The 14,535-nt window shown below is 36.0% G+C and overlaps 2 protein-coding genes across 2 annotated transcripts; one reads left to right on the plus strand and one right to left on the minus strand.

Annotated features, from left to right (window-relative positions):
• The first annotated feature begins 2,687 nt into the window (after window positions 1–2,687).
• LOC147290680 (UBX domain-containing protein) lies at window positions 2,688–8,624 on the plus strand. Its single transcript, XM_086235095.1, has 12 exons — window positions 2,688–2,901; window positions 3,875–3,936; window positions 4,074–4,512; window positions 4,599–4,682; window positions 4,781–4,861; window positions 5,276–5,398; window positions 5,489–5,671; window positions 5,748–5,867; window positions 6,730–6,873; window positions 6,953–7,009; window positions 8,153–8,277; window positions 8,360–8,624. Exons 1-11 carry the CDS (start codon window positions 2,818–2,820, stop codon window positions 8,258–8,260), a joined length of 1,485 nt encoding a protein of 494 aa, XP_086091221.1. The 5' UTR covers window positions 2,688–2,817; the 3' UTR covers window positions 8,261–8,277; window positions 8,360–8,624.
• Window positions 8,625–8,961: 337 nt separating this feature from the next.
• Window positions 8,962–14,086, minus strand: LOC147290681 (S-adenosyl-L-methionine-dependent methyltransferases superfamily protein). Its single transcript, XM_086235094.1, has 6 exons — window positions 13,170–14,086; window positions 11,084–11,294; window positions 10,613–10,910; window positions 9,790–10,182; window positions 9,608–9,685; window positions 8,962–9,319 (listed from the first exon to the last, which is right to left on the minus strand). Exons 1-6 carry the CDS (start codon window positions 13,824–13,826, stop codon window positions 9,070–9,072), a joined length of 1,887 nt encoding a protein of 628 aa, XP_086091220.1. The 5' UTR covers window positions 13,827–14,086; the 3' UTR covers window positions 8,962–9,069.
• Between the last annotated feature and the right edge of the window lie 449 nt (window positions 14,087–14,535).

The following is a 14,535-nucleotide window of genomic DNA, read 5'->3' on the forward strand; positions in this document are numbered from 1 at the left end:
ACAAACTTCAACAATGCAGTAAAATTGCCAATAATGAGAAGAAAGATATAGAAAAATAAGGCAGCATGGAATAAAAAATTAATAATGCAATAGTCGCCAAATTTTTTATCAAATGTATAATAGATGATAATGTAACATGTTCCTCTTTTCAATTTATTTTTGCATGGAGGGAATTTAGGGAAAGGGTAGCTAAACATGTGAGTCATGTTTTCATTTTTTTTTTATCAAACATGAGAGTCATGTGGTTGATGGTGCCACATTAAGGTGTCCTTACTTAAGTTTTATTAATCTGATTAAGAAATGGAGGTAGGATTTGAACATGATTATTTAATAATAAAAATACAATAATAGCAATCTATTATATTAAAAAAAATCCTCTTTATTACCTAAACATGCATAAAATATTGTTCAATATGTCTTAATTCTTTTTCTTATGTTGGAAGGCACCCAAATCATTACCTATTATAATTCTCATTCATTTCCCCATGCTTCATCACCACTTGGTACTCCCAATAGCTTATAATATTACTATTATATATATTACCTCAAATTTTCAGTTTTTATTTTATTTTTTATGTGGGATCCTTCATTCATTAAACATTTAAACTTCAAAACCGCTTACAGCATGTAAAAAAAAAAAAAAGCTAAAGAGGGCCTTTCTCAATCCATCTTTAAAATCGAAGGAGGTAGCACATGCATATTTGAGAAGGGAATGCACCACCATGTTACATTCTTGTTTTCTAAATTGGCAGACGATAGCCTGAAACTCTTGCATGAGACTTTGGATCTTCATGATCAAGGTGGACCCAAGTAGCTAAAGAACAATCTGCATACTCCAAGGAAAGAACAACCCTGCTCACATTAGACTCGGGACCGCATTATCAAGGTTAATTTTGAGATTTTAGAGGCTCGAGATGAATCATAAAAATGAAGCACTTGACCATTTATATACATTATTTAAGGTTAACATAATGTATAAAGTATATTAAATTTTAATGTATAAAGTAGAACTCTTAACATTTGGAGCACCAAAAAAGCCCAAACTATCCAGTAACCATAATGGGCCCAGAAACTCAACTAGAAGCGTCATGGGCATAGAGGGGTCATGGGCCTAGAAGCACCATGGGTGTTCAAAGGAGATTAGCTATTTCTGGAGATGATCGAAACTTAAGGACCCGTTTAATTCGAATTTTGGATATCTAAAAATGGAAAATCAATTTCATTCTCACGTTAAAGAAGTATATGGAAGGGATTTCAATTCTTGACTCAAGGGAGTTTGATACTCTAATGCCCTTATTGGGAGGAAAATGAAACTCTTGCTCCAACTTGAGTTTTGTTTTCTTTCCTTTTGAGGAATCATTTATTATTATTTTTTGAACAAAATTAATCTTATTATTATTTTAAAAATAAATAATAAATGAGAGTATAATTGAAAAACTGAATTTTTACTTTTTCAAGATTATCAAACATAAAAAAGAAAATTTCATATCCTCTTCTTTCTAAAAAATGCAAAGAAATTAATTTATTAAAAAATTAATTTTGTGAATCAAACGGGCTACAGAGCCCAAAGTTCAGCTCTCGAAGCACCTCACCACATCCCTTGTATACTCATGTTGTCTCTTTCAACCAACAGTATACACAATTTTGGTTACAATTCTAATCACACATTATTTAAGATCTAAAATTGGTATACAAAGAGAGCAGTTTTACTCACCCCTTTTAACTAAGGTGTATGCTCACCTCCCATTTAAGATGTTGCCATGTGTTTAAAAAGTTAACCATAAGTTAATTCAAAAATATTTTATTATTATTTTATTTTTTTTCCCCAAAACCGGTTCCCACTTCCTCTTTTTTTTTTTTTTTTTTTTTCTTCTCCTCCTCCTTTCTCTCCATTCGCAGTTAGCTTGCTATTCCTGCAACCGAATAAATTAAAGTAAGTCCATCATACTTTAGCTGAATCAATAAGTAAAAGAGAAACCCAAATGGGCCATCCTAGTGAAAGTTATAATCACAACACATATTTTGCAGTAAACAAATAAAAAAGGAAGAAGACAACTACAGTTGACAAGCACACCATTAATAACTTACCTATAAGGCCATGGCCTCACATCCTTATCAGAGCAGCAATAACATCACCCAAAACTGAAAGAGAAAGATTTATGGTCCTTCCCTCATCAAGTGTTAGTCAGCGTGGCGTAAGGGAGAGAAAGCAGGGGAGAGAGAAATGATAGGGAGAGGGTGGTTGACTGGTTGCAGGTGGTCAGCGCCGGCGAGTTGGGCTGGGGATGAAGGTGCTGAGAGAGAGAAGCACAGGGGATGGAGAGAAAGGAGGAGAAGAAAAAAAAAAAAAAAACAAAAAAAGTGAAAGGGGGAAGTGGGAATCGGGTTTTGGGGGAAAAAATTGAAAATGAAAAAGAAATAATAAAATATTATTAGATTAACTTATGGTTAGTTTTTTAAACACATGTCAATATTTTAGATGGGAGATAACCATACACCTTAGTTAAAAGGGTGAGCAAAACTCCTCTCGTATACAAATACAAAAAAGTGAAAAGCATTCTCTGGTTTCTATAATTTCGGCGCATGTCACGTGCTTAGGCAATCATTGCATTCCTTTACACGCGTCCCCTTGTGAAAAAGGCGCGCAAGCCGTTGTTGTTCCCAAAAAAAAAAAAAAAAACCATTGTTGTTCCTTCTGCTATTGTCCTCCTCACTCCGCACTCCCCACTGCTATTACCATTGGATTCCACAATTCTGGCTCTCTCTTCTCTCTCTCTCTCTCTCTCTCTGCAATTACTCTCTGAAATCAAAACGACAATGGCGACGCCAACACCGGACATGGTCGAGACGTACATGAGCCTCACCGGCGCGTCTCACTCTCTCGCGCTGCAAAAGCTGGAGGTTCAATTTTTTCCTCTCACCTTCTTCTTTCGTCCTTAATTTTCTATCGCACTTTTCTCTCTTATAAGTTCTGATATTTTCAGTACTTAGGCAAAATTTTCTCCCTGTAAGCTTTTATTCCGTTATTCAAATTTTTTATATTATTTTATATTTTTCATTTCTCAAAATCAGAAGACGCTGCCGCTTGCTGCCTAGGGTTTCTTGCTCTATTTTGTTTTTTGTTTTTTTTTTTAATTACAGTTTGTTTAATTTCTTGATCTGTTTATTTCATTATTCATAAAATGTGATATCTATAATTTGGTAAAATGTAGGCAATCATGCTTAAATTGTATGCAAGATTAGGGATGATATATTTAAAGAAAACTTTTAGTAAGTTTGGTAAAATGTAGGCAATGATGCTTAAATTTGTTTGTGCTAATTTAAAAGGTTGAAAGGAATGTAATTTCCTTGTTTTTAGAAGCTTGAAAGGGAATGTAGAAGTATATAGGGTTCTCTGAATTGGCTCTACTATTATTTGATGAGTAGAGGTTCCTCATTCTATGAACTATAAAATGGTATACAAGCTCTAGTCAATCAAATCTTTGTTCTATAAGCGAACCCCAACTCAAGTGTGTAAGATTCTTGTATAATCATTTTGAAAAGTCATTCCTCTGGTGTGTTTCGAATTTTATCATTGGGCCATACGGTGGACCATTTACGCTGAGTGATATCGTCAATGTGACAACACTTTGTGTGCATCCTTGGTTGTAAGGTTGGGAGCTAAACCCATGAGGTAGATTAGTTCACTAGGAATTTAGGATTTCTTGAATGATGATTATCTATAATCACGATGGTATCCTATTGAAAACTGAAATTTGAATGTTTTGCACTACGTAAGATGAGTTGTATTTTTCTCTATTGATAGTCACCTCTATGTGCTGTTCTATGTTACTACGTTTTCTGAGTTGTCTGGTATGTTTTGGCTTATAAACAGGAATATGGTGGCAATCTCAATGAAGCCGTGAATGCGCATTTTAGTGAAGGAGATCGACACATGTATCACATTTTCCCTACATCTTATTCCTTTTTACTTTCTTGATCAACTTAGCACTAGCAACAAATTTACTTAACATTCTGCAGTGGTGTCTCTTCTCTCTTTAATACTTGTTTTACTTTTGTTCTTTCTGCTTCAGTACAAATCCAGTGTCTCCTGCTTACCCACAATACAATTTCCCTCATATGAGTAATCCAAATCAAGTTGCACCACTTTCACCAGTTCCACCAGAAGGACTTCCGTCACAAGGACTTCTACCACTTCTCTCTGCTGCTAGGAGTTTCAAGCCTTCATCACTATTGGACCTTAATTACAGTAGAGATCTCCTTAATCGGATTGGTTCTGCATTTACTGGTCGTGCACCAATAGTTCCACATCCTGTAGAAATCAGCAGAGGGAATGAGCAGCCTTATCTCTCAGGACAGAGGTCTACCATTCAGGGTGTGACAGGAACTGAATTGAATGCCTCACATCCATATGGAAATGATGTGGAGAATGAAATGATTCAAGCTGCTATTGAGGCTTCAAAACGAGAGGCTGAAGTGGGTTATCTGAATATGCAAAACAGGGATCTCAATGTATGCTACTGCTATTTTAACCATTTTAGCCTATATCTAGTGGTTTCCTGAATTTATGATGACTCTTGTCAGATTTATTCATTCAGGTTTTTCCTGGTAATGGGCTTCCAGGAGAGAAAACTCATCAAGATAATGATGATTTTGATCGTGCAGTTTCATTGTCCCTGAAGGTTCCTAATTTTGGTTTATTTTTTCTTTGGTTGGGGGGGGACGGGGTGCTTCCTTATCTTTGAGGTCCTTGATTTATTTTATATTGAAGTGAGTTCAGACAGCAGAACAAGAGAAAGCAATACGTGAGCAGCAACTGAAAGAGAAGAATCAAGAACCAGGAACTTCTAGTATCTGGAAGGTATACTTTCTATTTGTTGTATAGTTACATGTAGACAAAATATGAGTGTGCACATACTGTGTCAATGTACCCAAAAGAAGAAAAGACAGTTGTAATAAGAAGTATATAGGAATTTTCCATTCAAACAATATCATTACAGGTTATATGCACTGCAGAAAGGAAACTGTATGCCTTATGCTCTATATTTAAGTGTTCTCTATTTTTTGGCAGAAATTGTTTCAGATAAATTTTAGGTTGAATGTATCTCATTCAGGGTTTTTTCCTTCAAGAATTTAGGTCAGAGCTAAATTCTGCTTATTATAAATCTGTAAAAAAAAGTCAATCTTGAAATTTGAGTATTAATAATCTCTTGATCTTCCCCATATGAAGGAAAAGATATTGTTTCTTCTGAAAAAATATGTTTCTAAATTATAGCGAGGAAGGTCATCACACCAAGATGGAGCTGAAATTGCACAACAGCAATTAGTGAGTCAAGAGTCTCAGCGTGATGCTGGTAATCATCTTTATCAGGGTAACTTTGCCATTCCTTGTGAAGAGGTATCATCTTGTTGTTGTCAACATTTCCATTTAGCCAATGCAAAAGAAAATTGACTGCTGTACTAATCAAATTGTTTACAATCTTTGTAGTTGGGCAACATATCTTCCAAAGAGCTTGATGAAGCAATACTGCTCGAGACTGCACTTTTTGGTAAATCTTCATATGCACCTAATTTTCCAAGTGGTCCAAATAGAAATTTGGGTCCTTATCTGCAGCCTGCACCTGGCCCTTCATCGTCCTCTCTATCAGCGAGACAACTAAGAGAACAACAGGTTTTTAACTTCCTGCTCGCAATTACTATTTTGATGGTATTTTCCAGCACTTGATTGTTAGAAATATTACCTGCAGGACGATGAGTATCATGCATCCCTCTTGGCTGATAAAGAAAAGGAAAGGAATGCTGTCAATGAAGCTGGCACTTGTTACTTGAAGGAAGACTCAGCTGACAACAAAAAGACTGACCCATTGGTAGTGTGTCTGCTGAATTTTGTGGAATATTTTATCCTATTCCACTTTTCCACATATTACTGAAATTGTGATGTTTTCCTCAAATTTTAAATATTGTGAGATGCAAGGGAACAGCTATATTTTTGTTTATTATCTCTGTTTTCTTGATGTCCTTATATGGTTGAAGAAGTTTTTATTGCAATTCTAAACAAGTGGGAATATTTTTTGTTAAATATGTGTATTCTAGAAATTCATGTTTATCCCTTTCTGTATTGGTTGACAGTTATAGTTATGGTTTATTGTAATCAGATTGCTTGGCTTTGAGGCTGAGGATTAATATTAATAAAAAATTAAAATTAAAATAGATGTGCTTAAGCTCCATGTAGTTCAGTTCTCATGCTGGATTCTTGATGTGATGAACCAGAGATTTTGAATAAGCCAAATGTATTAAGGTACCAGGCCATTTTGACTTCACCATAGTTACTTGAGTGCTTATGATAACCTAAAATCATAGTGCTGTTTGCATCTGCATATACAAAGCTGTAACTTTTGGTGCATAGGCATTGATTGTTTTGACTACTAGTATTACTTGGGTTAACCAAGCTGTGGATTTGTATTGGACATTTTACATGGCCACTGGGCTATGTACGTTAATGTACCAAGGAAATAAAATGAGATTCTAATTATTCTCATGAGTCATGACTGCTTTGGCATCCTTATGTACAGAGCATGTCCCCTTCCCTTTAATGTTTGGTAGTTTTTACTGTAATAAGAAGTTAAGATATTTGGTTGGGGTGTATGATGGAATGCTTACCATTTTGATTTTTCAATGGCTAGATGTTTTATTTCTTTTCCCTACAATTTATTGTCTCACTGATGACAGGAATTTGAGAGAAGGCTAGCTGCAAAAAATGCTTTGCTTCCTTGTGAACCAGCATCGGATGATGAGAATGCTATAACTCTTCTTGTTAGGATGCCAAATGGCAGCCGCCTTAGCCGCCGCTTTCGCAAGTCTGACAAGCTTCAGGTATAATGTTAAAAATGTTTTAGAAAGTTCAAATGCATTTCCCTGTCTCCCTACTGACTGAACTTTTGTTCCTTTTTAGCTTCTTTTTTATTTCATAGATGTCGGTAGAGTGGTAAAGCCTGGCACTTACAGAGTGGTAATATTCTTCTTTCTTCTTTTTTCTTTTGTTCTTTCTGTTTTAAAGAGTACAACTCTTTTGTTCATTTTCAGATCGGACATTAAGGAATTGTTAAGGCATATGCATTTTGTTTTTCCTTTAACAGTGAATGAAGTGTCATTTTGTTCTTTAAAGACCTTCCTCTTTTTTTTTTTTTTTTTAAATAATAATTATTATATATTATATATTATAATTTTTTATTTTTTCTTCATTTTTGTTTCATACCTTGATAAGATTGCAGTCAATTAGTACTACCAAATGACATAGTGTTCCTCTTTGCTTTGGTTTGAGGATTGTATACAATAAACATACTAGTTGGTCTTGATTCGAAATAGCTGTAAATTGATTGGAGCATGATTTGAACATGCTGATTGTGAAATTATTCATGTCATTTATGTCAGACTATCCAATAAGTTTCCAAGTTTTACAGACTTTGTTCACAATTGTCTATTACTGGATATTCCATGACCAATTAGATTTTGTCTATGCATTTCTGTTTGGCATGCATATAACCTTATTACTAGCCATACACATAATTCTTATGTGGGTGCTTACTGCTTTGTAAATATAAGTTTTGAGGGGGATTTTGGAAAGTCAGTTCATTACTCAATGTTTTTGATGTCTAAATCAAGTGAAGAAAGTAAATAATTGGAATGAAGCAACCAGGGAATAAAAAGCTCCCCCTTCTGTTATTTAATAATTTTATCCAACTATAATCTTGTTTTCAAAGAAATATTTGATACTACTTTTTAAAATGCCCCAATGTTATTAATATGATAAGAATGTTGGTTAATGTGACAACTGCAGCCAATTGGATCATGGCTGTTAAGTTATCTTGAAATGTTCTTTTTTTTTTTGAAGAGAAAAATACTTGTTATCTTGATATGTCTGACCCTAATGTGGTCCTCTTATCGTGGGACAATCCTTTTATACTTTAAAGCCCATGTGGTGTTTAATTTCAGTAAACAATTTGTCATTTGGGTAATCTATGATTGAACGTCGGACCATACTGGCCAGCGAAAGTTTGTTGAATTGGTTGTTTGCATATGAGATAGCAGTACATTACTTCTTCCCATAGTTTCTGTATATTCTGACTATATGTTGCTTTATTTCCATGAACAGGTGAGGTCATATCCTTGGCGCGCTTTCAGTGTTGATGAAAGCTTATTAACTTTGAGCGAACTTGGCCTGACCAACAAACAAGAAGCCTTGTTTCTGGAATTGATTTAGGATTGCACGTCTTTCTCGTAAGTTTCCTCTTTGATCATGCAGCTTGACACAAGATGAAACAGTTGATAGTTTCAGTCTAAGGTTGATCCGTTTTGCTAGGAAATTAAGGGACTTAGCCCGGGCTTGGAACCTATGTCATGCCCTTTAAAGGTAGTGGATGTTGGATTTGCTTGATCGGTGGATCTTTTATCATAATGTGACTGCCCTCATTTGTTGGTAACCAATCTCATGGGAGGTATGGTTTTGAACTTTTGAACCTGAATTTGTACCTGTCTTATGAATAGACGACATAGCTTGTAAAACCGACATGTATTATTCATCAGGATCATGACGATTTGTATATAGTTTATTAGTTTAAGGTCCACTTCTCACAAGTCTGACCGGATCATATAACTCGTATAAAAACCTGTTCTATCAAATTCAAGTAGATGAGCAGTTCTTATGTCGTTAATTGACTTATGCTGTTTCGTTGGTGAGCTTCGTCTCTGCTACATGAGAACATGTTTTGTAGCATGTAATTTGGGAGCTATGCTTTCTCTTTTGTTTTAATTTTTCCTTCTCAATGTTTTTAATTTTTTTGTTTCTTTTAATCAATAGAAATAGGGTATACAATAAGATTGTCCACCCTAACCAACAGATCAAGAATGTTCTTTTTTTGTAAAGTATAAAAAATGCTTTTCCTTGGTGTATAGAATTCAATCCAAGTGTCACACCACAAATAATGGGTGCTGAAAAAAATCATTTCATCATCAAATTATCAACATAAAAATAGTCAATTTGAACCAAGAAAGAAGAGAATCCCTAGGTATCTATGAATCTTTTGTGCTTTCTCCTTGATTTTGTTTAGGGGCTGTTGCTGTCCAATACTGCTTCGCCGCCAATAATATCTTTTCTCTATATTTGGGGCCATTTTCATGGTCTACGATACTGGCATCGTATTGCATTGCATCCATGATTCTCTTGACCTTCACCAACACATCCACATCATCCCTGAATATTATACTACCCTCTGGCCTTAAAATCCTATCCATTTCTAAAAGAATATCTTCCATTTCACATCTGCAACATAAATATTTATGTGTAAGTAGTAAGATAAAATGCTTTAAATGTTTGACACGACTCTCTATTGGTCCAATTTATACCCTATGTATCTATTTGTCTCATCAAGTGACTTAGCACGTGATGAGAAAGAGGCAACATAATAGGTGTATATACCCATTACATAGAAGTTTTACTCTTACATGTGTATGAAGAGTATGAGAAGCTAGTTTTGGAATAAATTTATGGTTTCCCGAAAATTAGTATTTAACTGAGTCAATGTTCAAGAATGAAAGACTTATTAGTCACCTGTCCTTGTAGAGGCTGAAAACTGAATCAGAGTGGATGAAGTCATAGGTTCTTGGGTAAGTAGACATGGCCTCACACCTGCCAGGAAACAAGGTATTATCAGCACCAACAAAGTTTACATGTTTTAGGCTTTTAGCTATCCAAGGGTTGTTATGTTATTGCAGGGAGGGATAAGAGCATACCAATTCTGATATGTTCCAATCAATCCTCGTTCGTAAATGGCTCCAAGGGTGTTAACCTCAGCCTCAACAGGGACAATGTTCATAAGCCACACAGGGTCATTGACAAGTGCAGCTGCAAAGCCTCCCAAGTAAGAGTTCATGTCGAGCAAATTCCGGTACCGCCCGGGCTCCGCCAAATGATAGTCCAAGGTCTTGTAGTATACTACTCTCTGCTTCCATAGCTCTGTGTTGTCTCTGAAGACCTCAGGTGTGATCCCTGTCAAACTTCCACTGCTAATCCTTGGAGGGACTGAAGTTAGCCTCTCTGGCCATTTGGCCAATTCCCCACCTGCAATTTCTTTTATGTTGGTCACTCCAGGCAGTGGTGTCAAACAATCCTCCAATTTAGTGTACCTAACCAAAAAAAAAGACAGGAGGCAGGGGTGTTGAGTAAAACTTCAAAAATAGTGCTTCATTTGAGGCCAATAAGGCTCTCTTTTAACTGATTCTCCATTGAAGAAACATTGAGTAAAGAACAAAAAAGGTAGCAACTACACAACGCATGTGAATGGTATGGATGGTTGGACTTGGACAGTTTAACAAACACTATGCAAAGAATAGCATCCCCTCTGCCTTTGCCATTTGATTGGTTTTGGTATCAATGCCAAAGTGTGTAATCTTTACCAGTTGGAAGAATTTTCTTTTCTCATCTGTCTAGAGATCACACAAAGGTAAATTCTAAAAACAAAGTTTTAAACTACATCTACAAAATGCATAACCAGAAGATTAATAATTTTTGTAAGGAAAAAAAATGTGACATGTTCGATATTGAAAAGCACAATACCATGCAGTGTCTGGGTCTTGAGCTTTGCAGAAGGATGGTTTCTTGAAGACCTTCCTATTGACCTTACAGTGGACATGGTTGGTGGGTTTTTGCCAAATGGCAAGGTCATCCTTTTGCTTCAATTTTTTCCAGCATAGGCTTTTTGCTACATTCTCAATCATAGTCTGCTCAGCCTTGAGGTCTTCAGCTGGTCTGTCCCAGCCTTTCCAGTGCTTCTCCCAGTTTATGGGTGGCCCGGACAGAATCCAGTACCCGCCGGGACGTAGAACTCTATCAACCTCGATCAAGTAAAGCCCGTCTGCATAATCAAACATCCAAAATTAAATAGAAAAATAGAAAACTAACATGTTTTGGACTATACTAAAGTCATATCATAATTGAGGTCGAGTCAACATGTGGGTTGAGACTGAGAATATGAGATCTCGAGTTCTCAACTCACATATCGACCCCCATATTTTTTAAGGTGCTTACCATACTGGCCCCAAGGTATGAGGCAACGAGAGCAGTGAGCCATGTCAAAGGCTCTTGAAGGGTATGGGAGTCTAATGGAAGCAAGAATGCCAATCAATGCAGGCACTCCTCTTTCAAGAGCAAATTGAACTTGTGCTTCATGGGTGTCTCTTGGTGCAAATGACACTGTTAGGATGTCCCTAGACAAAAGGTATGCTCCCCAACTTGCAACCTAAATGAAAAATAAATAAGAAATATTTTCACCTTAATTACTTGCTAATATTATACATGAAAAAAATCACATGAAATGTGAACATTTTTTACATTGAAATTTCACATGCTAAAGGTAAAAAATTGAAGCTTTATGGTTTTAGAATAAAAGCTAAAACCAATTTTAAATGGGTTTAGATTATAATTTTCTCTTTCTCACTTCTCTCTCTCTCTATTTAATTGAATGATAAAAAGAAAAACGTTACCAAACAAACATTTGATTTGTCTGAATTTGTTTTAAATAATCAGTATAAAAAATTGCATAAGAATAAGTTGTTGATAAAGAATTATGAGAAAGTGACTTGTAACAAATTAGCAAGATTAGTAAATTTGAAGAGTGCTATAAATGAGGAAGCTTGGCAAGTTACCAACAAACTTCTCAATGTGACATTCCAAAACATCTTTAAAATTTAATTAGATTTCAAAGCACATTAATTATTAAAATTGTTATAATAGAAAGAAGTGCATTGCAAGAATTGCTTTCCCACATGTACCAATGCTAATAAATAAAAATATAAACGTCTTCTTCATCCATATCCTTTATGAACCACTTTACTAGTTCACTTCATTGCCAAGGGTCTACAAAGACTGTAATAGGCTTTGTAGCAAACCAGTTTCAGTGTCATTAATTTACAAATTACAACCCAAAAAAAGAAAAAAATATACAGATTTTCCTGAAGTGATTTTCATTGGCCAATTTCTAGAGGACAATTGTACTAGAAATTTTAGCATTGGACCAACCTAATTTGAAAAATTTACCATAAAAATTTTACTTACCTTCAACAATTTGAAAGTAAATTACTATTAATTGGGCCTATGAATTATACTAGGATACCTAATGTCTACCTAATACAACTATAGAGCTTGTTTGACATAGTTTTCAAAAACCATTTCCTGTTTCAATGTTTTCCTAATACCAACCCAGATTTTTGCTAATCTCTTATATAAATATAACATTATTCCAAAGAGGAATCATATTTCAAAATTTCTCTCAATTATTTCCTCATCTTACCTTTCTGGCCCTCTGGGTTGGTATTAGCACAATGAGAGCAAATTATTTGAAGTAGAATGAGAGCAAATTATTCCTAAAATTGTCTACTTTATAACAAGGTGAGCTGGAATTTCTTTCTATTTTATACAAAATGAAAAGTGACATATTTTTTAAAAATAATGAGTATTGAGTCTATGACCATATATGGATGCTGGAAGGATTTTTTTTTTTTTTTTTTTTTTAAGGCTTCCTTCTTTGACACTTCCTTAATTTACTCTCATTCTTAATTATATGCGTAGCAAAACGAAGGGAAATTAAAAATAAAATAAATCCTATCCAACCCAATTACGGAATTACCCTTCACGCTTACTTTCTCATTACTCAAACAATTGGCAATTTGTTGACCAAAAAACAAACAGTTGGCAATTCTGTATATTTTTTTTTTTTTCAAAAAAAGGATCATGAAAGAAAAATGATCTTATTGGCCAGTTCAACCATTTGAGCTGGCCAATCACAATTTCTACATTGATATAAAAAAAAATTATACATTCAAAAAAATAAATAAGCATTGGAAAAAGAATCCACCCAAATATTTACTCTGACACGTCATAAATTCATAATATCTTAAATTATCTGATAAGAGAACACAATTAATATTGACCATAAACTTACGATAGAATGATAGAACAATGCACACACATTAGCATATATAGACATGCATGAACCATGATGATGATGATGCATATATACATACATACATATATACTAATATACACACACTGACACACAGCACATACATTCACATGACCCAATTAAAAAAAAAAAAAAAAAAATTGACGTACGTACCCCACAACCGGTATCAATGGCGGTTCTGACAGAGCCATCTCTGAGATTGATGATCTTCCCAATCTCGTCGATATAGGCGTTGGCGCCGCGCGGGAACATGGTGCCGCCGCCGGGGAACCTGAAGCGGTCCCCCTCGAAGTGAACCCAATTCTGGTTCTTCTTCTCCACCGTCAGCCACTTGTGCGGCACGTTCGCGTACCACACCGACTCCCTGCTCTCCGGCCACCGGAACGGTGCCGTATAGCCCTGCGGGGCCGGAATACGACACTTGAGCACCTCCTCCTTTTCCGGGCAGTGTCTTTCTCTGTACACCAGTCTCTCCCGCTCGAACTTCAGGGACCGGGTCGTGTCCTCGCACGGCGTGTACTCGCTCAGCTGCCCGTCGCAGCCCGGGATTTGCACCACACGCGCCGCCGCATAGGGGAGGTCGTCGGCGCGGTGGTGGGTTTGGAAGTCGAGGTGGAGGGGGGCGGTGATGTTTTCGGGGAGGGATTTGCATAGGTTGGTGGCGGAGGAGATGGCGGAGCCGCCGGTGGAGTGCTGCCAAATTCCGACAAGGTAGCAGAACGTGCAGAGTACCGCGGCCGAGGTCATGAAGTAGAGGTTGGCTCTCTTGGGTTTCAGGGAGAAAAACGAAAGTGGACCTGGCCAAGCCATTTTCAGAGAGAGGGAGAGCGGGCGTGTGTGTGTGTGTGTGTGTGTGTATAGGTGTGTATATATAGGTCGAGAGAGAGAGAGGGTTGACTAGTGAGGTTTTCAAGGTTCATATGGTAAATATATTTGGTGGAGGCCTCACGCGCTTTGGTGTCTCACAGTCCCAAGTCCTCCTCAAACTTGTTCGACAGTTTGACATGAAGACTGAGGAAGTGGCTCTTGCACACGAGAGGGTGTCTGAATTTATTTAATGTGTGTGAGTGTCTGCTTACTGCTTTCAATGTGTCAATAACATTAACATTGTACCATATGAGTCCACACTCTGGATTCTATGAATCTCTTCCACTCTTTTTTTTGGGGCCGGGCATGAATATTTGACAATTTTTGGAGTTGTTCTTTCATTCATTTTTTGTATTTTTGTTTAATCAATGAAATGTATTAAATACTAAGTTCATCATTTTGACCCTGACCGTGGTAAAAGAAGATACAACTATCTTATAATCAATGTTGGTTTGAGCTTTAAAATTAAGCGTTTAGAGTTTTACAGTTCAATATTAACGTTTTATATTAAAAATACAAATAAATAATAATGTAATTTTAGACGTAAATAAGATATGATTTTGTTCTTAAACATCATTAAATTACATTGAACAAGTAAATGTTATTCAATACATGTGAATGTAATTACTTCTATGCATTGTAATTGGGGGTT

Source organism: Dryas octopetala, chromosome 3 (genome assembly GCF_963921425.1).
Source record: "Dryas octopetala chromosome 3, drDryOcto1.1, whole genome shotgun sequence".
NCBI lineage: Eukaryota > Viridiplantae > Streptophyta > Magnoliopsida > Rosales > Rosaceae > Dryas > Dryas octopetala.

Excerpts from the sequence above, each read along its gene's own strand:
- LOC147290680 (XM_086235095.1), top strand. The coding sequence starts at position 2,818 with ATGGCGACGCCAACACCGGACATGGTCGAGACGTACATGAGCCTCACC. Across the intron at positions 4,513-4,598 it reads TGCAAAACAGGGATCTCAAT|GTTTTTCCTGGTAATGGGCT; the intron begins GTATGCTACTGC and ends TTATTCATTCAG. Across the intron at positions 5,672-5,747 it reads GACAACTAAGAGAACAACAG|GACGATGAGTATCATGCATC; the intron begins GTTTTTAACTTC and ends TATTACCTGCAG.
- LOC147290681 (XM_086235094.1), bottom strand. The coding sequence starts at position 13,826 with ATGGCTTGGCCAGGTCCACTTTCGTTTTTCTCCCTGAAACCCAAGAGA. Across the intron at positions 10,911-11,083 it reads CATACCTTGGGGCCAGTATG|ACGGGCTTTACTTGATCGAG; the intron begins GTAAGCACCTTA and ends TTGATTATGCAG. Across the intron at positions 9,686-9,789 it reads ATTGGAACATATCAGAATTG|GTGTGAGGCCATGTCTACTT; the intron begins GTATGCTCTTAT and ends GTTTCCTGGCAG.